General features: G+C 41.4%; 2 protein-coding genes across 3 annotated transcripts in view; both read left to right on the top strand.

Moving 5' to 3' along the window:
* Positions 1 to 2,933: 2,933 nt before the first annotated feature.
* Positions 2,934 to 22,894, top strand: LOC136876079 (uncharacterized). Of its 2 annotated transcripts, none has more exons than XM_068225375.1 (2): positions 2,934 to 3,043; positions 16,299 to 22,894. In XM_068225375.1, the coding sequence occupies exon 2, from the start codon at positions 16,321 to 16,323 to the stop codon at positions 17,554 to 17,556; it is 1,236 nt and encodes a 411-aa protein (XP_068081476.1). In that variant the 5' UTR covers positions 2,934 to 3,043; positions 16,299 to 16,320; the 3' UTR covers positions 17,557 to 22,894. The 2 variants fall into 2 exon arrangements, with proteins under 2 accessions (XP_068081476.1, XP_068081477.1); XM_068225376.1 differs by lacking the exon at positions 2,934 to 3,043 and adding an exon at positions 6,609 to 6,721.
* The window catches only part of LOC137496878 (uncharacterized), a 60,441-nt gene continuing 52,027 nt past the window's right edge, over positions 16,324 to 24,737 (top strand). Inside the window, exon 1 of the mRNA XM_068225377.1 lies at positions 16,324 to 16,440. The gene's annotated coding sequence lies outside the window, so the exon portion shown is untranslated. The remainder of the gene's footprint in view (positions 16,441 to 24,737) is intronic.

Here is a 24,737-nt window from a genome sequence, read left to right as displayed (position 1 = left end):
ATTCTGCACTGATCATAATTTAGTCCTCGTCAATACTTGGTTCAAACACCACAAACGACGGCTGTATACGTGGACGAGACCTGGAGACACTGGAAGGTATCAAATAGACTACATTATGATTAGGCAGAGATTCAGAAACCAGGTGTTGGATTGCAAAACTTTCCCAGGAGCAGACGTGGACTCTGACCACAACTTGTTGGTCATGAAATGCCATCTGAAGTTGAAGAAATTGAAGAAAGGAAAGAATGAAAAAAGATGGGATCTAGACAAGTTGAAAGAAAAGAGTGTGAGGGATTGTTTCAAGGAACATGTTGCACAAGGACTAAATTAAAAGGCCGAAGGAAACACAGTAGAGGAAGAGTGAAGAGTCATGAAAAATGAAGTCAGTAGGGCTGCTGAAGAAATGTTAGGAAGGAAGAAAAGATCAACTAAGAATCAGTGGATAACTCAGGAGATACTAGACCTGATTGATGAACGACGAAAATACAAGAATGCTAGAAATGAAGAGGGCAGAAAAGAATACAGGCGATTAAAGAATGAAGTGGATAGAAAGTGTAAGGTAGCTAAGGAAGAATGGCTGAAGGAGATGTGCAAGTATGTAGAAGGCTGTATGGTCCTGGGAAAGGTAGATGCTGCGTACAGGAAAATCAAGGAAACGTTTGGAGAAAGGAAATCTAGGTGCATGAATATTAAGAGCTCAGATGGAAAGCCACTTCTAGGGAAAGAGGACAAAGCAGAAAGATGGCAGAAGCATATCCAACAGTTGTACCAAGGTAACGATGTAGATAATTTGGTTCTGGAACATGAAGAGGCTGTTGATGCTGATGAAATGGGAGACCCAATTTTGAGGTCAGAGTTTGACAGAGCTGTGAGTGACCTAAATAGGAACAAGGCACCTGGAATTGATGATATTCCCTCTGAATTACTGACTGCCTTAGGAGAAACCAGCATGGTAAGGTTATTTCATTTACTGTGCAAGATGTATGAGACAGGAGAAGTCCCATCCGATTTTCGGCAGAATGTTGTTATACCTATTCCCAAGAAAGCCGGTGCTGACAGGTGTGAAAACTACCGCACCATTAGTTTAGTATCTCATGACTGCAAAATTTTAACACGTATTATTTACAGAAGAATGGAGAAACAAGTTGAAGCTGAGTTGGGGGGAGATCATTTTGGCTTCAGAAGAAATGTACGAACACGTGAAGCAATCCTGACTGTACGTCTGATCTTAGAGGATCGAATCAAGAAGGACAAGCCCACGTACATGGCATTCGTAGATCTAGAAAAGGCATTCGATAATGTTGATTGGACCAGGCTATTTATGATTCTGAAGATGATAGGGATCAGATACCGAGAACGAAGAATTCTCTACAACCTGTATAAAATCAGTCTGCAGTGATAAGAATCGAGGGCTTTGAAAAAGAATCAGCAATCCAGAAAGGAGTGAGGCAAGGCTGCAGTTTGTCCCCTCTCCTTTTCAATGTTTACATAGAACAGGCAGTAAAGGAAATCAAAGGGAAATTTGGAAAGGGAATCACAGTCCAAGGAGAGGAATCAAAACCTTGAGATTTGCCGATGATATTGTTATTTTATCTGAGACTGCAGAAGATCTCGAGAAGTTTCTGAATGGTATGGATGAAGTCTTAGGTAAGGAGTACAAGATGAAAATAAATAAGTCCAAAACAAAAGTAATGGAGTGCAGTCGAACGAAGGCAGGTGATGTAGGAAATATTAGATTAGGAAACGAAGTCTTAAAGGAAGTAGATGAATATTGTTACGTGGGTAGTAAAATAACTAACGATGGCAGAAGTAAGGAGGACATAAAATGCAGACTAGCACAAGCAAGGAAGAGCTTTCTTAAGAAAAGAAATTTGCTCACTTCAAACATTGATATCGGAATTAGAAAGATGTATTTGAAGACTTTTGTGTGGAGCGTGGCATTGTATGGAAGTGAAACATGGACGATAACTAGCTCAGAAAGAAAGAGAATAGAAGCTTTTGAAATGTGGTGTTACAGAAGAATGCTGAAGGTGAGATGGATAGATCGAATCACGAATGAAGAGATACTGAATCGAATTGGTGAGAGGAGATCGATTTGGCTAAATTTGACGAGAAGAAGAGATAGAATGATAGGACACATCTTAAGACACCCAGGACTTGTTCAGTTGGTTTTTGAAGGAAGTGTAGGTGGCAAGAATGGTAGGGGTAGACCAAGGTATGAATATGACAAACAGATTAGAGCAGATGTAGGATGCAATAGTTACGTAGAAATGAAAAGGTTAGCACAGGATAGGGTGGCATGGAGGGCTGCATCAAACCAGTCTATGGACTGATGACTCAAACAAAATGATGTTGAATCATTATCTGATTAATTATTGATAGGATCTGACCGCTTTCTCTCCGAAGGGCCATGCCCTGAGTGGAGGATCATGTAAACCACTGAATTCTAGCTGAGCACATTATGAAGTTTATTGTTACCTTCGAACCAGGCGTCTACGAACGGTCACAATAGACACACACCAAGAATCACTGTGAAAGTACAAACATAAATATGTTACATTTCTTGGTCAACTATTACCACTTCAGCCCTCAGGATTATTTGTGTAACTTATGCATGGCATTTGATTTAATTTAAAAAACGCAGTAGTTTTGGTTTACGAACTGACGAGAAATTCCGTACGGAACTTCTGCATCCTATTGCGGCACCGGATTAAAATATTATTTTAGATTTATATAATTAATTTCTGTTCTTATCGTGTTTTTGCCTGTGTAATGCAAGTTCATGTAAGAATTCCATTCTGCAATCACCTCGGCGAGCGGAAGAGCGCCCATAACATGGCGATCCGCGCATGGACATTGCTTCCCCAGTGACACGCTACTGCGCAGCTGACAGTGTGCGGTCTTGTTATCACTTTAGTATAGCAGTCGGTCCTCCTCTGCGAAGCGCGCAAGGCAAATACCAAGACAGATAACAGACTATAAGTACTGTTGTGTGATCTTCATTTCGCATCAGTTCAGGTATCAGTCTGCAGCTTCTAACAAGGCAAGTACCGCTAAAGTGTCTCACTTCTTAAGTACCTAATTTTATTTTATTTCATATTATTTTTTTCTTCATCATCCTTGTACTTAGTTCAGAGTTGGAATACGTACCATCGAACTGCCGTAATTTCTACCGGAATACTTTTTAGTTTTATTGCTAGGAACGCTGAGCTAAGTGGCATAGACGGTTGAGGCGCTGGCCTTCTGATCCCAATTGGCAGATTCGATTCTGCGCAGTCCGACGGTATTTGAAGGGGCGCAAGTACGCCAGTGTCGTGTCGGTAGATTTATCGGCGCGTAAAGAATTCCTGTGGAACAACATTCTGGAACCCCGGACTCTCCAAAAACCGTAAAAATGTAGTTAGTGGGAAGTAAAACACTAACATTATTATTAATACAAAAACATGGGTTTAAAGATTGAGATAGTATCTAGAGAATATACTGGTAATGACTGTGCTCTGTATCTCATTTTAAAGGAGAAGGACCAATGTACACTGTAACAGGAGTCTGACCTCGGTATGACGTCATTGGGCTATGCAATAGTGCCGTAGTCATCACGTACTAAAACCACCGTGATACGCGGCTAACAATTATAGTAACTCAGGGCTCCGGGGTGATAGCGTAGTGTGAGGTGTCTTTGGAATCGTATTAGTCAGTTCTACAACAAAATGAAACCAAATAATGAACGTTTGAGAACACTCTGGTGCGAAAAAGTGTGAAGAAAATATTTCTTTCGTAAAATGTTGTGACATATGGACAATAAATGGCTTCAAAAGTATCGAAAACACATTCTGGAGGGCAGCGAGGCTTGTCACATCCCAGAAAGTCCAACATCACCAATGTCGAGCTTCAAAACGGTTTATTCTGTAGTGTGGCTGGTCATTGCCTCAGCCGGTTTTCATCTTCTTCTCTCTGTTAGATCCTTCGTATTTTAATTATTTCCATGTGGCCCTGTGATATATAATTTTGAAGTCTGTACGATATAATTTGACAAGATATGCGGTATTTTGTAAGGCGGGAGACTTCAGAAAATTTATTGAGCCTATGTAATCGTTAGACCGAGTGAAGCCTGCGTGGTCATCTAGTTATAAAATAATGTCTCGCATAGGTGACTCTGTTCGTGCAAGTTGATCTCGAGAACCGCCTAATGTATTTCTGTGTGGTTTTCTCTAGCACTTATCATGGAATAATTAGATTTGTGAAACATCAGTCTTTGACAAAAAGGAGCCAATAAGTGGTTTTTTTTTTTTTTTTGTTAAGGTAGTCAAGAAAAAGTCGGCCATTCGAGTGCTCTCTTGGGTTACCCGATAACGATATATGCCAAGAATGTGTGTCAAAGAATATTTGAGCAAAACCATTTCTATGAAACTTGTTCGCAACGGTATAAAAAAACCAAACCAAACCCCATGGCACTACAGCCCTTGAAGGGCCTTGGCCTACCAAGCGACCGCTGCTCAGTCCGAAGGCCTGCAGATTACGAGGTGTTGTGTGGTCAGCACGACGAATCCTCTCGGCCGTTATTCTTGGCTTTCTAGACCGGGGCCGCTACCTCACCGTCAGATAGCTCCTCAATTCTAATCACGTAGGCTGAGTGGACCTCGAACCAGCCCTCAGGTCCAGGTAAAAATCCCTGACCTGGCCGGGAATCGAACCCGGGGCCTCCGGGTAAGAGGCAGGTACGCTACCCCTACACCACGGGGCTGGCTCACAACGGTATATACCAGTAAATATGTAAGTGTTTACATGTTAAAGTTTGCAGCAAAATACGAATTTAAAAAATTACAAATCATATTTTGTGATTAAACACGTAATCCTTATCAAAATAATTTGTTTATGCACCTAAATAATCGTGTTCAGATAGAAGTTTGAATGAATGGTTTAGGAATTGTCGACATGGAGTTATCTTCATTTTACTGACCACTAGAGATAGAAACGTTAAGCGGTAGTAATTTTTTCTATTTGCTTTACGTCGCACCGACACAGATAGGTATTATTTCGACGATGGGGTAGGAAAGGCGTAAGAATGGAAAGGGGGTGCCTGGCCGAAGCGGTAAAGGCGAGCTCGGTTCGCCCGGAGGGACGTGGTTTCGAATCCCCGTCAGGAAGTCGTAAAATTTAAGAAACGAGATTACCACTTCCGGGGATGCATATGGCCCTGAGGTTCACTCAGCCTACACCAAAAATGAGTACCAGGTTAATTCCTTGGGACAAAGGCGGCCGGGCGTAGAACTAACCACTCTACACCATCACGTGCCGCGGATAACAATGGTGGAAGCCTTTACCTTCCACTCTTCCAAAGGCCTTCATGGCTTGTACGGAGGTTTGCTTTGCTTTGATAGGAATGGAAAGGCGGCCGTGGCCCTAATTAAGGTACAGCCCCAGCATTTGTCTGGTGTGAAAATTATAAACCACGGAAAACCATCTTCAGTGCTGCCGGCAGTGGGGTTCGAACCCACTATCTCCCGGAAGCGAGCCCACAGCTGCGCACCCCTAACCGCACGGCCAACTGGCCCGGTGGTTATACGTTAGTAGTAAGGCTAGTGATTTTTAGCACTATTGATATTACGCAAAAATGTTTAAAATGCTTATGCTTTAGTATTTTAATTTATCACGAAGGAATGGTTAAAAATTCGCATGGGAAGAAAGAAGCAGGCTACAGCCAGGTGGTGGGAAGGGTCTTGGAAAAACAATTCGCTGACCTACGTACACATGTCAAGAGGAAAACAGCTGATGTAGACTAAAAGGAAATCTTATGAGACCTATCACCATGCATTCAAACTTATTCCTGTATGAATCCGGGGCGGCTCGTTACTTAGATACTAATCAAAGCTTCAACAGTGTACAAACTGTACCGCATACTACGAAAACAAGTATTGCTGGAAATTCCTAACTCCGTGGCTATCCATTGTGCAGCTAAATCAAACATTTAAAAAAGGGGGAGAGAATGAGCGAATGGTATTTTATAATTTACTCGTAGGTAGACTTTTCATAGAAACTAGTTAACCTATAGCAGCAACACCAGTAGTGGGTATCCACATGGTTTGCATCTACATGGGAGGTGAATTGTACTTTGATAATAATTAAAATTAATTACGATAAAATATCAAAAGTGAGGAATGCAAAACTCCGTCCATTCGCTCTTTTCTAGAGATAATATATATTTGTGTTTTCAGTGAAAATTCACCTAACTTGTTATTCGAGGGTGAAAAATGTGGTTTTGTTGATAAAAGTCTGCTTCACCTACACCACCGAGGGAAAGTGAATGTTTACTCCTATTAATCTCTGTCTGATTCTTATGTGTGTCAGTGGTTCAGGTGCAAATTGACATCGCAAAATAATGTTGATTGACGAAACTTTGAAAGATAAGGCATATAATCTAAAAGTAAGCATCTCAACTAAGTGTTCTCCAAGGTGTTAGTGACAAACGCTGATGCAAATAGAACTGAAATATTAGTCATTTATCTCCGAGAGGCTGAGATAACAAAAGGAGCTTTATCTGTAATTACTGTCTGTAAGGCGATCATCGAACATTAATCACTCATTGTGCTATCTGTTGCAATAGCTGGCTGGGTTTACTCCATATTACACGTGTTACAGTTTGAGTTTTGGTTATTAGACCTACATTAGGGCCAGGATTTTTATGCCTTTGTAAGTGAAGAACGAATAAGTGCAAAATATTCAGGTATGTTCAATTATTTCCTTCAACAATGTTACCGATTCATGAACCTAATTTTGTATATTTTTTTAAAAGTATCTGTGGCGGCTGGTGGACTACTGCCTTGAGGAATTCCCTTCTTAATTATTACAGGGTCAGATAAAGTTTCGCCTACTCTAATTCTCGGAGAATACATGTTTCTTTCTTTTTAAAGGAGATTCCAAGTACCAATCTTCACGTCAGAAACATCAATAATGTTTGAGATATGAGGATTCTCATACAAAGGATTCAACTAATTTTTCAATTCTCCCCCGCCCCCCAGTAAGTGGATTTGCAGAAAACAAAGAAATACGTATTTATTTATTTTTAATGGAAACTGCAGATACGAATTTTCACTTCTGTAACATCTTAGTTTTAGATATGACCATCCTAATGAAAAAAAAATCATTAACCTCCACCCCCACCGTACGTGTTTTTTACGAAAACAAAAAGTACGTGTTTCTTTATTTTTAAAAGGTTAAAAATACCTTTCAAGTCTGTCACATCTTAAGTTTATGAGATTTTATACAGATATTATTATTTAAAAATTCAACTCCTTTTTCAGATCCCCTTTAGTGGATTTCCTGAAAATAAATTATCTGTGTTTCTTTACTTTCACAGGAGATTCCAAATACCAGTTTTCACGTCTGTAACAATTTACGTTTCTGAGATATACTGTATATATACAGCAGTCATTTCCAAAATTCACCCCTGTGTCACTCCTGTTCACCCGCCATTAATTGAATTTTACAAAAACAAAAAATACGTGTTTGTTTATTTTTAAATGGGATTCCAGTTACTAATTTCTATGCCTGTAATATCTTCAGGTTTTTAGATATAAGTGTCCTCATAAAAGGTATTCGACCCATTTATACCTTCTTTCACACCCTTAGGGGGATTTTTCGAAAACAAAAAACATGTGTTTCTTTATTTTTGTAGGAGATTTTAATTACCAATTTATACGTCTGAAAAATTTTAAATTTTTGAGATATAGATACTGTATGCCCATTTAAACAATTCACCCCCCTTTTCTCCCCCTTAGCGACGGAATATCCAAAAATCCTCCATTAGTGAGCACCTACATTGTATAATAAACATATCCTCAATATTTAATTTCTTTATGTCGAGTAGTTATGGACGGCGATGGTGAATCAGTCAGTCAGTCAGTCAGTCAGTCAGTCAGTCAGTCAGTCAGTCAGTCAGTCAGTCAGGGCATGCTATTTTGTATATATGATGATGATGATGATGATGCTTGTTGTTTAAAGGGGCCTAACATCGAGGTCATCGGCCCTTAATGGTACGAAATGAAATAACAAAAAATTCAAATTCATCCACTGACCAAAATAAAATAAACAATGTCATGAAGAATGAATGGATGGACATGAAGCCTACAAAAAAACAACAAACAAACAAAAACAGTGGATCAGACTCAAAAAGAAGGTAGTTAATTAGAGTATTACTGACCAAGGGACCATTTATAAAGCACAATGATGCTTGATGTCTGAAGGGGTGCTAAATTCACGTCTAAGGCCCAACAGAATGATACATGTCGCGAGTAAAATAGAACCATGGTATTTGTCATTTTGGGGTACTGATCAAAAGGAGCGAAGACTCACGGTGGTCCACACAAGATGGTACTACTCACAAGTATTGCAATTCGTACAGGGAACACAGACCTATGGTGTTTCTCACACAATGGCGCCACTCATAGCCAACGCAAACCGGTAAGGTTCCTCACCTAGGTGTACTAGTCACGGGCGCCGGTATTCCCGTGGTGTTCCTCACATAGTGGGTACTAATCACAGGCAACGCTGACCCACGGTGCCGCTCATATAGCGGTACAACTCACAGGCAACGCCCAGACACGCGGTGTTGCCCACAAGGGTACAACGGACGGGTACTGGAATCCACCAGGTCAGGCTTTATACTGCAACTAATCACAAACCTATTTCGTACCAATTTAGTGATACTACTCGCAAGTACATGCAACCCATGGTGTTCCCCGCATGATGGTACGAATTAAGAGTAGTTTCATGGTTCTAATTCAATCATCCCTTGGTCGCCCCTTGTAGTCGCCTCTTACGACAGGCAGGGGATGCCGCGGGTGTATTCTACATGTGCGTCCCCCACCCTTAGGGGGTAGTGTGTTTGGTCCGCGAGAGGTATTTTATTTCCCTCAAGTCCGCCGGCAAGCCGGTTAGGACATCCCTATCCGCCACCTGGGACGCGCCACGTGGGAGTATCACCTCTCGCCCTGCTACGCCTGCGTAGCAGGTTCGTGGATTTTGTATAAGATATATAGATGAGCTGCTGACAGATACATTAACATCTCTAACGTTCATTTCGAAACCACAGTGCATTAGACTGACAGCTAAACGTGCGGGAGTGCTGCATGTTCGATCGACACTAAACGAAATGGAAGAATTCAAATAAATATACATTTTGAAACTAGGAGTGGAGCCGTCTTATCTTGCACAAGCAGTGTTGGAAGCACTTCAGGGCGGAATTTTAACGAGGACCAGTAAGTGGCGGTGGAAAAAGCATTCAGGTCATCCCATAGACCTCATACGAACATGGAAAGATGGCGTTAAAAAGTATAATAAAGAAGAATATGTGTCAGAGTGAACTACCATTTCCTACTGTTTCCTAACTTATGTCTGGGTTCTAGTCTCTGAGGGATACAACAATTTCAGCTTTGTCAGTTTAGAACATTCAGCAAGTAACAATTTCCCAAAATCTAATAAGTACCTGCACTAATGATTACTGGTGCTAAAGCTTGTGAAATATCTCAGGTCTTTTTAGAAGATATCGTACCGTGTTGACTGGCAATTTTGTGAAGAAAATTACGAGGAAAGCATCTGTGGTCGATCTTAGACTGATCTGGTCTGAGATTTATACCACGTACATTGGGCAAATAGCCTCCTGCTCAAGCTAATGCACTATGTTTGCTTCTATATTACTAGTAGGCCTATATAAGCCTGTCTTCGACAGTCGTAATTACTACACATAAAGCAATTGGAAATTCTAAATGGACTATTAATGTTACACTTTCCAGGTTTTATATGGCGTTGAAATGGAATCAAAACAGGTATTGTAGTATTTCCTTACAAACCATCTTGACTGCACTGTATGTCGAGTTGTACTTTGACGTCTATGGATCTGCGTAATCTTGAGAAAGCTACGCATACAACCGTCAAAAACACTGGAATGGGAACATTTACCCTAACTTTAATATTTATCCTGGTGATATTCATTGTGACAGAGATGGCTAAATTTAGACGAAATTGCCTCCATTTAAGAAGGAATTGTATACCTGGATTCACAGGTGCTAAACCTATTCTTGTTTCTTCCTGAAGCTGAGTCCGTCTGAATTTCTGCATGAACGATATTTTTGTTTAGCTTCCGTAGATTCAATGTCGTTCCATTGCACAAAACATCGCATATTATGGAGGCAACGCTAATATTCGTTATTTGGTCACCTGTCAAGCTGTTCAGCACCTATTGGTTGATGGTGTTAACTTGTTCCTTTCTTGGACGAAAAATTGCTACTTTGAAAAACATTGTACTCTGACTTGGATGAAAAGAAGAACCAATTGACTAATGGTTTAGAATTGAAGTTAAATCTTAATTTTGGGCCATAAAGTAGAATATTTAAAACTTGACTGGATAACGCCTGTTCTAAGCAGTGACGAATTACTGCCAGGCGCTGTCTGAAGTCTGCACTAAGCAATATCACTTTTCTAGCGAAAGGTGATTTGTTGTTCATGATATGTAGCTGACCTGCTGCTGAAATAGCGTAAAGGGGAGCCATGGTTGCCTCGTCCCATATCATTAACTTAATCTGTCTCATTTACTCCGTATCTTCTGGCTTGTGTTAGACGTAGAGGTATGCGAATAACTCTCTTTCCTGTGACTTAACTTTTCTCAATTCATCTTTCTCGAAACGTATCGTTTTAGCTTTAATTGTTTGTCTCTGTAACTGCGTATTTTATGTTGTCACTTCTGCCTGAGTTTATTCTTTTCGTCTTCCTCGTGGAGTTTTAGTACGTTGGATGGTCGGTTCATTTAAACATTTGTTGATTTAACACACGAAATTCATACAACCTTTGACGATCGAAAATTCTTTCAAGTGAGACCTCATACCTTCACGGACGTCATGTTCTCCCGAAGGATTTCTGAAGAAGTGGTGGATGCAGCGAAAGCGATGGCGTAAACTTCACAACCGATTATGTTTGGCAAATGATCTCCTTGATGATAAACAATGGGACAGGTGTCAGGAGCATCCCAAATATACAATCCTTCTGTCGTGACACCAAAGTATTGGTGTTCAGACTATCGTTAATATTCATGTTGAAGCCACCATATAGACACGTAGGCCCGTACAATGCATGACAAAATCAATGTTTTGATATTTCCTCTAATTATTATCTGTATGTGTGGACGTGTAGCCGGTTAAACGAAGTTCAAAGCTCCGAGCTCCAATAAAAAAAGAGAATTTGGTGGTCTAAAATATGTTTCTGTGGAGACAATATCATGATAAATAGTCGCCCGATTTTAATTCACTCATTAAATCTGCCATTATAGTGCGAGCAAATTGAGAGGATGTCTACTACTCAATTGCTTAAATGCGCAGAATACAAATATATTGAACATTGTTGTTTGGTAATACGTGTATCTGTAATGCGAAGACATCAAAGCGGGCAGCAGGACTTGGTCCAGTCCAACGTGATTAGATTGTCTTAAAATGACAACCTCGCTGGGATGAATTAGAGGTATTTTCTTGAGAAAGAGCCAAACAAAAGCAATTCCATCTCAACCGAATTATATCTCTGCCATATAAACACCTACTACGAAGCATCCGAGATCACTATTTGAAAATGTCATTCCTCAAACTCAGAGGAAGTCTTTCTATCTCACGGTTGTATGCCATTATTCTTGGCTTGCTAGACCGGGACCGCTATCCCACAGTTAGATAGCTCCGCGATTTTAATCACATAGGCTGGGTGGACCTCGAACCTGCCCTTAGATACAGGTAAAAGTCCCTGACCTGGCCGCGAATCGAACACGGTGCCTTCGGGTAAGACGTAGGCACGCTACCCCTACACCCGTACGTCTCCACCCGACTGAAAAATCACCATCATCTTAGCGTCATATGCCTTCACTCCATATGAACACTGCAGAGTGGTTTGGAATTTAAACCAAGATTTTGGCACGCATTCTAGTGATTAGAAATCGTACACTACCACAGCATGGCCTGCCAGCCAACATTCTGACAGAAAAAAAAAAACATTTTCTATAACGCCGACACGAACCGCCTAGCCACGATGTCGTAACGTAAGGATTCGTCGCGTTAACGACCACGGCCCCAAGTGGACTAGTCTAGTTCGTTCTAATTCATAGTCATAAACATCAAAATGGAGACCAAAATGATTCATTCATTTCGCAGAAACATAGTATTTTTCACTGAACAGTTCAAGTATGATGGTCATCATTGCATTGTTCTTGTAACGCATAACTAGTACCATTGAATGCATCTGTGGAACGTGCTAATAGCCTGGATGTACGCAGTTCGACATCATGCCGACGGATATAGCTGTGTATTATAGTCCTGACGCTCAAAGCATACCCAACGGTATCTTCTGATCTCAAAACCTGGCCCACCATGGTAATAATGAGGGTCGACAGTCTGCCCGCCCTAGTGATAATGAGGGTTGACAGTCGGCTCCTTTCCTCTGGACATAAGAGGCGCGTGTCGTTTAAAAGGCAAGCGAGCTCTGTCAAAAGCAAGGTTGTCATATTTTGCGGCGATTATTTAAACATGTTAACATTTAATTTATTCTAAAGTCAAAATATAAATATAAAAACTTGATAATGAACCACAACACAAAACAATATCGCAGAATAATTTGTTTCGTGCTTAACCCGTGCGCTGGTCGCAGATGTTGAAAGAAAGAAAGAAAGAAAGAAAGAAAAACAGGAAGAAGGCATTGGCAAATAAACTCGACAAAGACTAAACTTAAATTGATACCAAAGTAGGCCCATTAAAATACGTATTAATTTTATGCTGCTAATATCAGTGTCTCGCTTTCAGTAAAGAAATGAAAAGTGCAACAATTTTTTACAATTTGTTTTATGTCGCACCGACACAGATAGGTGTTATGGCGACTATGGGCTAGGAAAGGTCTAGGAGTGGGAAAGAAGTGCCCGTGGCCTTAATTAAGGTACTTCCCCAGCATTTGTGAAAATGGGAAACCACGGTGAACCATCTTCACAGCTGCCGACAGTGGAGCTTGAACCCATTATCTTCCCGATGCAAGGTCATAGCTACGCGCCCCTAACCGCACGGCCAACTCGCCTGGCAAAGGAAAAAGTAAAATCACGAACTGGGGACTGGGATAATAATAATAATAATAATAATAATAATAATAATAATAATAATAATAATTGTCCGCCTCTGTGGTGTAGTGGTTAGTGTGATTAGCTGCCACCCCCGGAGGGCCGGGTTGGATTCGCGGCTCTGCCACGAAATTTGAAAAGTGGTACGAGGGCTGAAACGGGTTCCACTCAGCCTCGGGAGGTCAACTGAGTAGAGGTGGGTTCGATTCCCACTTCAGCCATCCTGGAAGTGGTTTTCCGTGTTTTCCCTCTTCTCCTCCAGGCAAATGCCGGGATGGTACCCAACTTAAGGCCACGGCCACTTCCTTCCCTCTTCCTTGCCTATCCTTTCCAATCTTCCCATCCCCCACCAAGGCCCCTGTTCAGCATAGCAGGTGAGACCGCCTGGGCGAGGTACTGGTCATTCTCCCCGGTAGTATCCCCCGACCAAATGTCTCACGCTCCAGGACACTGCCCTTGAGGCGGTAGAGGTAGGATCCCTCTGAGTCAGAGGGAAAAACCAACCTTGGAGGGTAAGCAGATTAATAATAATAATAATAATAATAATAATAATAATAATAATAATAATAATAATAAATATTAGAGTATGTAGTTCGGACAAAAATAGCCAGCAAACTTAGCTACTTTTAAAACAAATGCAGTATTTACCTTACGTCTATTCGTCGTCCTCGTCATTGTCTGCTAGGTGAATTACAAATCTATCTTGGTTGCTATCCGTGTCGTGTTTCATGTACTTCTGTCTTAATGGTGCTTCGAACACAAGCAGACCAGCTCTCAGGACCGATCGTTCCAGCTCCTTCACGAAGAAGGTGACACACACTAGCACTCAAAGTTGGCGTAACATTATTTTTCCTAACATACGTCTTTAGCTGAAACCAGATCATTTCTATGGGGTTTAAAATACAGTGATATGGAGGGAGTCGCAAAACTTCGTGTCCACGTGAGGCTGCGATCTCCTCTACAGCGTACCTTTTACTGATATTGGCTGATTTGATTTCCTGCAACATAACTGCCTTGATGGGTACAGGTTTTGGCACGGGAATGTTATTGTACTCCATAAACTTAATAATGTCCTTAAAATTAGTGTTCATGGAAGGAAACCTAATCAGCTGCCGCGAATGATAGCTTGCGTTGTCCATCACGATTACACATTTTCGGTCACGTGGTAGGTTCTCTAGAAGATGAGACCTAAACCAGTTTTCGAAAACTTGAGCTGTCAATTCGTCATGGCTATCAGCTTTGCAGTCTACAATGTTTTTAGCCGATAAATAAAGGCAATTCTCAACCCAGCCCTCACTGCCTCCAGCATGCAATACCATAATACGCTTGCCTCGCGATGTTGGTGCTTTCAGTATGCAATTACAAGTTCCATCATCCCACCCTTTCTTCACAATGTCATGAGTACCGTACCAAGTTTCATCTAGATAGACAACTCTGCATCCCTCGGAACGCAACTTCCGGAGACGGTCTATGAATTTATATCGCCAAGCTACTATTCTAGCAGATTCCATTACAATCTGTTTTTTCTTCAGAATACGGAAACAAAACTCAAGTTTTTTCAACAGCTGCCGTAGAGCAGTTTTTTCACAAGGAAAGCCACACACATTTTTCAAATGTTTTAACAGTTCCTGTACGGTTGGTGACTTACCTTTAGTAAAGAATGCATATACTATACCTCGCGTCTCACCAAGTCACAGCAAAAATCATCAATTTTATTAAAGATAACCCTATTATTACCACACTTTTTCGGAGTTGTAGGTCCCCTCTTTACTATTTTACATACAGTTTTCCTGATAAGTTTCAACATTTTAGCTGTCTCAGAAATATAACCCTTGCGAACGTTGTTCTTCATAACGTATTCATATGCGTTAAATACCAGCCGTTGACTTTGCTTACTAAAAGTTTTAGTCGTCTTTCTTTTCTCCGCGGAACGACTACTACCCGGCTGAGTATCACTTGCGGGCGCGGAACCACTGCTGCTCGGCTGAATATCAATCGTGGGCACGAAACCACTGTTACCCGGCTGAGTATCCTCGCGGACACGGAACCACTGCTGCTCGGCTGAATATCACTCGCGGGCGCGGAACCACTGCTGTTCGGCTGAGTATCACTCGCGGACACGAAACCAGTACTACTCGGTCGAATATCACTGTTATCGGTGCTCGGTTGAGGATCCTTTGCCTGCACTGGCAGTTTTAATTCAGGATTTTCTGATGCGATAATTTCCAGGTGTGATTCCCATGGCCTCCACATTACTGCGTGAAGCGAAGTGAAAAACAACACACTTCACAAATATTAGTTAACGAAGCAAAGAAATAATCCAAAACTTCCAAACAGCGAACGAAGCAAGTGTGAATTGTCTGAGCTGAAAAGAGAGACTGACGTCTATTTAACAAGAGGTGCATTGGCAACAGAGCTGTGAGGATTTCTGAAGGGGAATGCGAACTTCCGTTTTAAAGCCCACTGCCGCCATAAATCACCCCCTACTAGGCAAGTGAGTGGCCAGGGAGATGAAACGTTTGCCGAACTCTTTGAATGCCGCTGGGTACGCGTAGCCCATCTCAGCTATATACGTACGCCGTCCGCCTCTGTGGTGTAGTGGTTAGTGTGATTACCTGCCACCCTCGGAGGCCCGGGTTCGATTCCCGGCTCTGCCACGAAATTTGAAAAGTGGTACGAGGGCTGGAACGGGGTCAACTCAGCCTCGGGAGGTCAACTGAGTAGAGGTGGGTTCGATTACCACCTCAGCCATCCTGGAAGTGGTTTTCTGTGGTCTCCCACTTCTCCTCCAGGCAAATGCCGGGATGGTACCTAACTTTAGGCCACGGCCGCTTCTTTCCCTCTTCCTTGTATATCCCTTCCAATCTTCCCATCCTCCCGCAAGGCCCCTGTTCAGCATAGCAGGTGAGGCCGCCTGGGCGAGGTACTGGTCATCCTCCCACGTTGTATCCCCCGCACCAGAGTCTAAGCTCCAGGACACTGCCCTTGCGGCGGTAGAGATGGGATCCCACGCTGAGTCCGAGGGAAAAACCAACCCTGGAGGATATATACATAGTCTAGATTTACTTAACATGGATTCATACCATTAATAAAAGTAGGAGAAGGAAAGGAAAGAAAAGAATCTTCATTAATATGATTTTCTAACAATATATTGTTTCCTTCTGTGCAGGCAATTTTATCTGCAATAGATAATGGTGAAGGCAGAAGGAAATAGCCGTCCTGGACCACCGTCCTGGTTGGACAAGGACTTCATCCAGAGGGTTCTGAGGTCACAAGATGGGGATCCTACCATCACTGTCACATCTTATGAGGTTAGCATGGCCAACGCTGACGGAGACGGTTACCTCAGTTACATGTATCGGATCATAGCTACTTTGCAAGATTCACAGGAGCGGCGAGTGATCGTTAAGTGTCAACCACTGGGTGGTCAGCGGGAAGAACTTATTGAAAGTCTTGATGCTTTTGCCAAAGAAACACAAATGCTATCAGAGACTCTCCCAAGAATGCACAGACTTCTAGAGCAGGCTAAACCAGGCGTATATCCGCCTTTCACAGCTAAGTGTCTTCACCATGGCAAAGAACCTATTCCTTTTATAGTCATGGAGGATTTACGAGAGTCAGGGTTTACTCTAGCCACGAGACAGCTAGGGTTCGACCTAGCTCATTGTACTTTGGCCATGAAAACACTCGCTCGAATGCATGCCTCGTCCTTGGCTCTTTATGATAAGAATCCTGAGGCAGTTAAGTGTTTCAGCTGCCCAGTTCGCGAAGACACCAGAGAAGTATTAGCGCCATTCTATCAAAATGCTGTGCGGTCACTGGCAGACGAAGTGGCTAAGTGGCCAGGGTTTGAGGAATATGTCCCTAAGTTGAACAAGCTGGTAGATACCATGTTTGATCGCGTGGTACAATGTTACATTCGCAAGGAAGATGAGCTCAATGTCCTTTGCCATGGAGACACGTGGTGCAACAATATGATGTTCAAATACTCAAACGATACTCTAGAAGACATGCGATTCGTGGATTTACAAGTCTCATTCTTCTCATCTCCTGCTCTGGACCTGCATAATTTCTTATATTCTAGTGCTAGCGAGGAAGTGCGAATTAATCACATAGACAGCTTGTTAGAGGACTACCATACCAGTTTCACTGAGACACTCAGAATTTTAAATTGTTCCAAGTACGCGGTATCGCTGGAGCAGCTTCGGAAAATTTTTAAAGACTATGCCTTTTATGGATTCTTTATTTCAACGACTATTTTGCCTGTTGCTATCTTGGAGCCCGAACTTAGTTTCGATGTTGAAGGAGCTCTGTCTAAGAGTGAAGGCTCTAGTGGAAAGAATGCAAATATGTACGAAAACAAAGTTTACGTGAATACAATGAAACGTTTGTTTCCCCTTTTCGAGAAAGATGGATTATTAGATTGATATAAAGGAATTTGTAGGCCTACTGCGTTTTGGAATGTAGGTGTATAAATTATGTATTTATGTACTTAACTAAAGATCAAATTGCAGGAAATGCCACACGAATTTCCATTTCATTGGAAGGGGAAACGCTGATAACGATCTATATCGTACATGTTTTTGTAATTCTTGTCCCGAATTGCGTCCCTAAAGGTTTTAAGATAAAGCAAATGCAGAAGGATGTATCAAGCTGTAATGTTTAGAGTGTTGGAATATTTGACAGACTGATGATTGGAGGTGCTCTGCATTCGCACCTCATTGGCAATGTTCGGCATGTGATAACCAGTCATTCAACTCAATGTCAGTTTCTGCTGTGCCTTGCGATTTAGACTGAATGCAATCTCCGGCGAAGTCGCGAACACGAACTGTCTTAACAGTAAGCGCACTGAACTATCTGCTGAAATCCACCGAATACTTGTGTGGTAGTATACACGAGTGTTGATTTGAACTTGAATATTATCGTGGTGCAAATTCATCCAAGGTAAAGGAATGGTTTTAGTGCAGTGAATAATGACTTGGAAAGTAAAAACCATTTTAACGACGCACTATGAGTTCTTTATTATTGCAGGAACCAATTATGATTGGTAAAAAAGTTCACTCTTAGTAGTTAGATCTTACTCTAAAAAAGAGTTGTGACCTATTGTGCTCTTTGTGAACGTTATTTATTAGAATGCCGTATTCATATTTTGAGGGGAAGGTCTGTATCTATATATGTATCTATATGCAAAGTATTGTGACCGTTCGTGTGGGACGCCTGGTTCGAAGATATTAATAAATTTCATAATGTGCTCAGCTAGAATTCAGTGGTTTACATGATCCTCCACTCAGGGCATGGCCCTTCGGAGAAAAAGCGGTCACATCGTATTAATAGTTAATCCGATAATGATCCAACATCTGTTCAATACACTAAGTTCACTTAAATTAGGCATAAAATGAGAATTGCAATGAGAAATTGGAAGGATAATAACTTTAATTAAAATAAAATTAACTAACTATAATCAGACAACTGGATAAGCAAGGTAATAACAAATATACTCGTGCATTATCAATCGCACTGCACTGGAAAACCAAGTCCTTCTTGAAAATTGTCAATCATTAAATTCAAATCTCATCATCGCACAACACTTTGATTCATTTAAATAATTATGAAATATAATGGAAATCAGCAGTTTAAGTCTCTTTTCCTTCATCTTCTTTGTTCATTCACTAACACATTTATTAGCCGAACCTGTCCTTCCTGCTCTACCTTTTTCTTTCCTTTTGCTTCATTATAACCACCTAACTAACTAAATGATAACTTGAATTTCCTAACGGCTCTTTGATAAACACCGAAAACATTCCAAATACACAACAATAACATTATCGTTCCATAATTAGGTAACTGCATGTCATCATCCAACCTACAGCATCGCATGGCTGCACCCGAAATCAAGTATTAACTACTGACATATACAAGGAAATGATCAAATGCCAGAAGGTCTGCATTGCATCTGCATCTCTCCAACCTGCTGAAAAACAACTCTACAGCACCAACTTACTACCTCAAGCAATGCTACAAGTGTTGATATACAGTACAGGTGTCAATAATCTCAAAACCCAACTAACGTTCGAATAGCTTGTTGAAGATCCTACTTATGTGTTCACTCAAGACATTCCGCTATTTATGTGATATTAAACTTAACTCATGTCAGCTCGTATGCCTAACCAATCTCTTCGTACGGATTCAATCAATGCTAAATAAATCGCTCATTTATCATACTCAAATATACGCGGCGGAAATACCTTTCAATAACACTATCCTAACCTACTGGTCATCTCGAAGAATTAATCTATTACCGCAATACACAATTCAATAAATCATTCACTAATTATACCGTCAACTATACCTTTAGATGACCCTACATATTTACGCTACACAATATACACTGCATAATGAAAATAATCATCATTCCCTAAATAAACGAGCAAACGTCATTGAAGAGCTTCACTATTATGCATACAACCAACACTGAATCTGATTAAATAAACACATCACAACACTCCGCGGAATTATTTATATCAAAGGATCACCACATCAGTTATTTCACACACTGGTACATTGAAACTTACCTGTAACATTCATGATCAGTCATTCACTTCACAGTTATTCTATAATACGGAAATAACGCAGGAAAGATCGCGTAACTCAAATATTTTCCGACGGTGAACGATATTCTAACATACGCAGACGTATAATACAACGTTAAACTAACACCGTTAACACGCTAGAATATTCAAGTTATTTCACTTTATATCACCTGTGTGATATTAAAAAAAATCTACGTCTACTATAAGCAGCTACTAGTAAAGCAAAAAGGGCAAGGTTCGTCTACTCATCTGGTCTTCACTTCATCGTAAGGGTATTGGTAGTCAGGTTATTTTTCCAGCCATCTCATCCATTTCGGCAGAGCACGGATCCACCAGGATCCTATCAGTTTACTCGAACATTTTCTCCATATAGCTTTCCTGGTTCACAAATGTAAGTAACATATTTGGCTTCAACCTGAAACTCGTACAGAAACGATTAGAAAGAATTCATACAGATTTACAAGTCCACTTTCATAGATTAATACTGGCGCGTATAAATTAACGTCGTTTAGAGCTATTTTAAGCTTGTTAAATATTATTTAGCCCTCAACTTTACCAATTTTGGGTGTTTAAATACGTATACAAGAGCTGTGTTCACTATTTGCTTCTCGATCTTTTTCATTATTCAAGGATTGGCATAAAAACAAAATTCTAACTTCATTATTTACAACAATAATAACAAGGTTGCTTTCCATGAACCAGAGAGCCACTATCTTAACTTCATTACATGTGATTTTGACATTTGAGGAACTCGTTATCACAGAGATTCACAAAGGAACACACGCTACTATTGTTTATTCTTCTCCACATGAAGTACGTCACACCATGTTAGATGGTTAGCTGCATATAATTCCAAGTCACTCCCTGGCCTCCTTAACGTCTCTAAGACTAGATATGATGTCTGGCCTTTCTTCTTCTCAGTTGTTACCGTAATTATTTATTGATACCCGCTTGTGACTAACCTGTTTTTCATGTGGTCCGCTGTATACCACGGGGTTCTGAGCTTGATCTTCCGATCCTCGTCCATAAGATCTACCATAAATTTGCGAGTTGTGTCGACTCATATATTACGAACATATAAACTTGCCGTACGTCGACAATTTATCTTACTTCCATGCCGTCCACATGCATCTATTTAACTTATGACCTTCAATGACTCCCTGACATATAATTATACGTCATTGAAAGGTCATAGTATATAATCATTCGGCACCTGGAAGGTAAAATTTCGGATTAGAATAAATTCAAGAATGCGATTAAAATCACGATTTAAGTTATTTCAGGTCATGTTCGGTGTTTCGGGAAACCAATAATTCCGATGGTAGACTTTACCGTACCGAGCTCGATAGCTGCAGTCGCTTAAGTGCGGTCAGTATCTAGTATTCGGGAGATAGTGGGTTCGAACCCCACTGTCGGCAGCCCTGAAGATGGTTTTCCGTGGTTTCTTATTTTCACACCTGGCAAATGCTGGGGCTGTATCTTAATTAAGGCCACGGCCGCTTTCTTCCCAGTCCTAGCCCTTTCCTGTCCCATCGTCGCCATAAGATCTATCTGTGTCGGTGCGACGTAAAGCCAATAGCAAGAAAAAAAAAAAGACTTTACCCCACCTGACAAGCTTTTCCTATATGTGAACTGGTTACTATGCAAGTAAAAAGCAACAGCGTTAATCTAGTTATATAGACTTTAAATAGAAATGGATTATTCACTTGGTATCTCTATCCTTGGCTGAATGGTCAACACGGTTCAGAGGGCCCTGGGTTCGATTGCCGACCGGATTGGGGAGTTTAACATTGTCTGGTTAATTTCTTTAGCTCGACCCTCTCAATACACACTCTCATTTACATACAACACACCGCACTACAAACCACCACAGAAGCACGCAATAGTTAATGCAATATTCCACTTGGGGTTAGCGTCAAGAAGGGCATCCGGCTGTAAAACGGAGTTATATCAATACGAAGTATGAACCCCAGGTAATTGGGAAGAAGAAGGACACTTTACTCCGGTTGAAAATTAACTAGTACGTAAAGGGCAGTTTGGGTCCCGATATTAACATTTACAAATAGTCTCACACTATTAGAAAATTAGGTTTCAGGACTCTATTTCGGTCGAGTTACTATAACGAAATACATAAGTTATCATTGTTAAAATGCTCACAGAATCATGGTATCGGCGTTATTGTGGGTGAGAGTGTTGCATGATTGGGGTGAATGTCCTCATGACAGATCTTTTGAATTCTTGAAGATAATGTAGAAAGTTCCAATAGAATACCAGATTGACTTACGGTTTAGGTGTCGTCCTTCTATTTGAGGAGCTCATTGTCTTGACGACGATGATGACTAGTTCATGCAACACTCGTAATCATTGAAAAAGTGGTGGTGGTAGTGATTATTATTTTTTATTATTTGATTATTATTTTATTATTTTATTTAACTAGGCAACCCTCCTCTATTAACATTAGTGAGAAATTTTAAAAAAATAGAAAAGATCCGACACTTCAAAGATGTTTTCGGACAAAGAAAGACAAGGACCACGTAAGGCGTGAAAATGAAAGACTTCCGAGGCCTCGCAAAGCTAATACCGTCGGGGTCGGAAAAGAACAAAAGTTGACCAAGGAAGGTCCGGTAGGACGGATGAAAGTGAGCAGCCCGGCACAAGTAAGTTAAAAAAATGCCAGGACTCAGCTAAGGGCCCCGTGGTCGCTAACCCGAGCTCCCAAGTTAAGAGCCCCTGAGACACCTTTTAGTCGTCTCTTACGACAGGCAGAGGATACGGTTTTTGTTTTTAAATGCCTCCAGAAACAGACGACTTTCTGCGCAAGTGAGAGTCAAGGGCCAGCTCGGCAACAATCTGCAGCTAGAAGACCGGCCTCACGTCGTTAATAGCTTTCAAATGTTCCGCTACAACGCAAAGGCTGGGGATTGAGTGGCCGTGGCGACTGCTGAATACTGCATGGGTAGAGAAGAACTGAGAAGTCACTTGAAGCACAACATTATCGCTTCTAGCGTGAAGGACTGACTGTAAACCTAACACTATTAATGGTAACCAGTATACAGCTAATTTCACAGACATCGCCCATAATCGTTGTAACTGAATGTTTACTTTGTGTTCCAACTTGTTAAATATTGTCATTGTTGGTTTGTATGTGATATTCCATTCATAATAAATGATTTAAACAATTCGTGTTATTCTAGATCCTATTTTAGCTCTTCTTGTGATTACTTCTCCTGGACTGCACTAACACAGCATATTATTTATTTGACATATGATTCTGATAGCAAAAAGTTGTCTAAAAACTATGCACAAGTACTGAAGTTGAAATCTCCAGACCAAGTGCAGCAATCCACAGTACTGTCTCGCGTCACATCAAGGAGCCATGCAAAGCTCGTTGAAGAAATTCAGCGACCGGAAGCGTAGACGCACAGTGACAGTCCTTGGTCAGTTTTTATGCGGTTCAAAATGCACTGAGGTACTGATGTTACCAAGTTTCTTCTTGTTCTTATTCTAAGGTTATCAACCCGGAGGTTGGTTGGCAACAGTTCTCCAGGAGTTCCGGTCTTGTGCCAAACACTTAAGCTCCAGCCCAGCTGTTTCATTAGATGCCCGATGTAGTTCAGTCTAGGCCTGCCTCTATAATTTCTCTCCTCCACAGAACCCTCAAAAATCGTGGCCACTAGACTTCCAGTCCAGATGTTTCTTCTTTTCCTCATGTACTGTGTCTCCTATTCTTCTCAGTACAGGTACATTACTTGTAAAATTTTAACACGCACGCGAGAATTTTTTGTTTGCTATTTGCTTTACGTCGCACCAACACAGATAGGTCTTATGGCGACGATGGGATAAGAAAGGCCTAGAAATGGGAAGGAAGTGGCCGTGGCCTTAATTAAGGTACAGCCCCAGCATTTGCCTGGTGCGAAAATGGGAAACCACGAAAACCATCTTCAGGGCTGTCGACAGTGGGATTCGAACCCCCTATCTCCCGGATGCAAGCCCACAGCTGCGCGCCCCTAACCGCATGGCCATCTCGCCCAGTGCGAGAATTTTTAATGAACTGAAACTTGAATTCCAATACGTCCATATATTTAAATTGTCTGGATCTATGGCTGAGTGGTGAGCGTCGTGGTCTTCGGTACTTGGGGCCCCGGTTTGATTCCAGGCCAAATCGAGGGATTTGAATCTTAAATTGTTAATTCCTTTGGCTTGAGGAGTGCACTTTTTGTGCTGTCACCAACATTCCTGCAACACGAACACTTTTCTTACGCAAAGATATCACTCACCCTTGTCGGAGGGTCTGCGTTACAAGGGCTTCACCAGGCTAGCAACTTCAAATAAGCACAGAACTAGCCGTTCTCGTCCTGGGTGACTCATTTCTTTCCAGGTAAATTGGGTTACAGGACTGCATTTCGGTCAAGTTAGTATAGTAGTATCATTATTTGCCGGGCTGAGTGGCTCAGACGGTTGAGGCGCTGGCCTTCTGACCCCAACTTGGCAGCTTCGATCCTGGCTCAGTCCGGTGGTATTTCAAGGTGCTCAGATATGTCAGCCTCGGGTCGGTAGCTTTACTGGCACGTAAAAGAACTCCTGCGGGACAAAATTCCAACACCTCGGCGTCTCCGAAAACCTTAAAAGAGTAGTTAGTGGGACGTAAAGCAAATGACATTATTAATAGTTATCATTGTTTAAAAGATCATAGAAGCATAATGTCTGCGTGACTGCGGTGACAGTCCTGCCTTCTTACGAAATTCACTATCTCGGAATTTCATGGAACTGTGTGTGTGGAAATCGTGTGGGGTTATTTTAAAGAATATCCAGTAGGGTTGGTAAGTGATAAGTCGCGAAGACTATTACTGGACGAGTTGGCCGTGCGGTCGGCAGCCCTGAAGATGATTTACTGTGGTTTCCCATTTTCACACCAGGTAAACGTCCACGGCCCCTTCCTTCCCACTTCTAGTCGTTTCCTAACGGATCGTCGCCCTGAGACCTATTTGTTTCGGTGCAGCGTAAAGCAAATTGTAATA

The sequence above is a fragment of the Anabrus simplex genome, chromosome 1, assembly GCF_040414725.1.
Source record: "Anabrus simplex isolate iqAnaSimp1 chromosome 1, ASM4041472v1, whole genome shotgun sequence".
Classification (NCBI taxonomy): domain Eukaryota; kingdom Metazoa; phylum Arthropoda; class Insecta; order Orthoptera; family Tettigoniidae; genus Anabrus; species Anabrus simplex.
This window is presented reverse-complemented; position numbering and strand designations above follow the sequence as displayed.